Consider the following 1,740-nt stretch of genomic DNA (forward strand, 5'->3'; position numbering starts at 1 on the left):
ATATATATATATATATATATATATATATATATATATATATATATATATATATATATATATATATATATATATATATATATACGTACATATTGCTGCCTTCTTTTTGGGACCTAACCATTTTTAATTTATTGTCTGTTAGGCTGCTGGAAAGTATAAACAGGAGGGTAAAACTTATGTGGTCCAAGATGGGGACATCATATTCTTCAAGTTTAACGTTTCTGGTGGAGGGAAGAAGTAAAACCACAGATTCCTTTTGCATGGAGTTTGTGTTTTATGATAGATGTCATCCATGTTGCACATTTTTTACAAGTTTTTTTATAATGTATTTTGAACCCACTTCCAAATTATTTACTTATTTATATTTAGGCTTAATATTTCTAGTGGATTTTGATTTCTCAGCCATTTTCATAATTTATTTATGCTGTGCTACTACACCTTATAGCAGTTTTGAATACAGGAGTGTTGATGAGTTTATATTATTATTATTATATGCTGGGTCAATTAATTTAATAATAGAGAGGTTCATTCTGGTAAATTCATTTAAACTAGGAATGGGCTGAATTTAATGTAAAGAATTTTGTGTCTGGAAATATTAATTAATGTGATTTTTCACAGATATTTACATCAAATATGAAGGAATTTATTTTGAATTAAAAATCTTAGACATCTTTTTCCCAACATTTTTATATAGTTATTTTGATATAAAATGTATAACACTCAATCTTTTTAGTTTTATTTGTTACTCTGTAAAGTAAATTTCAACATTTTAAAGTAATTATTAAGAGTCAAATTATTTCAATTTAAATCGTATATTGAAAATTAAAAATATAATTTATACATGTAAAAACATTTATTTTATCATAATACATTGAAATACTAGGATGACAAGAATGAGTCACTCTAGTCAATTTTGGTTCGTTCTCCATGGCTCACCAAAGGATGAGTTGCCTGCCATTTTTACAAATTTAAGTAATCCACTTCACTATCCCTTGAAAATACATATTCATGTGTATTCATTTTTTCTGTTATAAAAAGAATAATAAAATTATTGTTATTATTATTAATATATATATATATATATATAGTTTTTATAATTTTATTGTTTCTAATTTTTATTTGTAAATAATTTTTTATTATAGATAGTTATTTTGTTTAAAAATGGATAAATTAAAAAAAAAATCTTTAATTTTAAAATACGGTTACTCAAGGATAAAGTTGAAAATAAAATATGTACACTAAAAGAGAATTTTTATTTTATATAATATGATATGTAGGTAATTTATGGAATATTTATTTATTACAATTTTTATTTAACTTGTTTAATGCATAAGTTAAAATACCAACTGAAAAGGCCTCATTGAGGTGGATGCAAGTGCTTTTTCCTATTTTTTTCGACGGAAAATTAGTAATTGTTTTAGAATATTTTGTCGGATGCAAAGAAATAGACAAATTCATATTATACAAAGTAAAAATTGTTAGAGTAGATTTTCCATCCTTTACTCATTTTGTTTATTCAATACTCTGCAGTGAGTCTAGACTTCACAATTTAACAGTAATTATTAACTTATATTTTATTTCTTTTTCATCCCTTCTTTTATCTCTTATTTTAATCACAGTCACATAATATATTTATTACTTTTCTCTCTCCTTGGTTTTGTATTTCTTTTTTATACACTCATGGAACATAAAATGGAAATACTTTCTTCATTTATAGGGACAAATTTATGGAGAAAAGGATGA

At 23.7% G+C, this 1,740-nt stretch overlaps 1 protein-coding gene across 1 annotated transcript in view; it reads left to right on the plus strand.

Annotated features, from left to right (window-relative positions):
* LOC106776251 (obg-like ATPase 1) overlaps positions 1–473 on the plus strand; it is a 9,925-nt gene extending 9,452 nt beyond the window's left edge. The window contains exon 12 of the mRNA XM_014663640.2: positions 140–473. Coding sequence (XP_014519126.1) covers positions 140–238 — 99 coding nt within the window. The 3' untranslated portion in view covers positions 239–473. The remainder of the gene's footprint in view (positions 1–139) is intronic.
* The last annotated feature ends 1,267 nt before the right edge of the window (positions 474–1,740 follow it).

Source organism: Vigna radiata, chromosome 10 (genome assembly GCF_000741045.1).
Source record: "Vigna radiata var. radiata cultivar VC1973A chromosome 10, Vradiata_ver6, whole genome shotgun sequence".
NCBI classification, from domain to species: domain Eukaryota; kingdom Viridiplantae; phylum Streptophyta; class Magnoliopsida; order Fabales; family Fabaceae; genus Vigna; species Vigna radiata.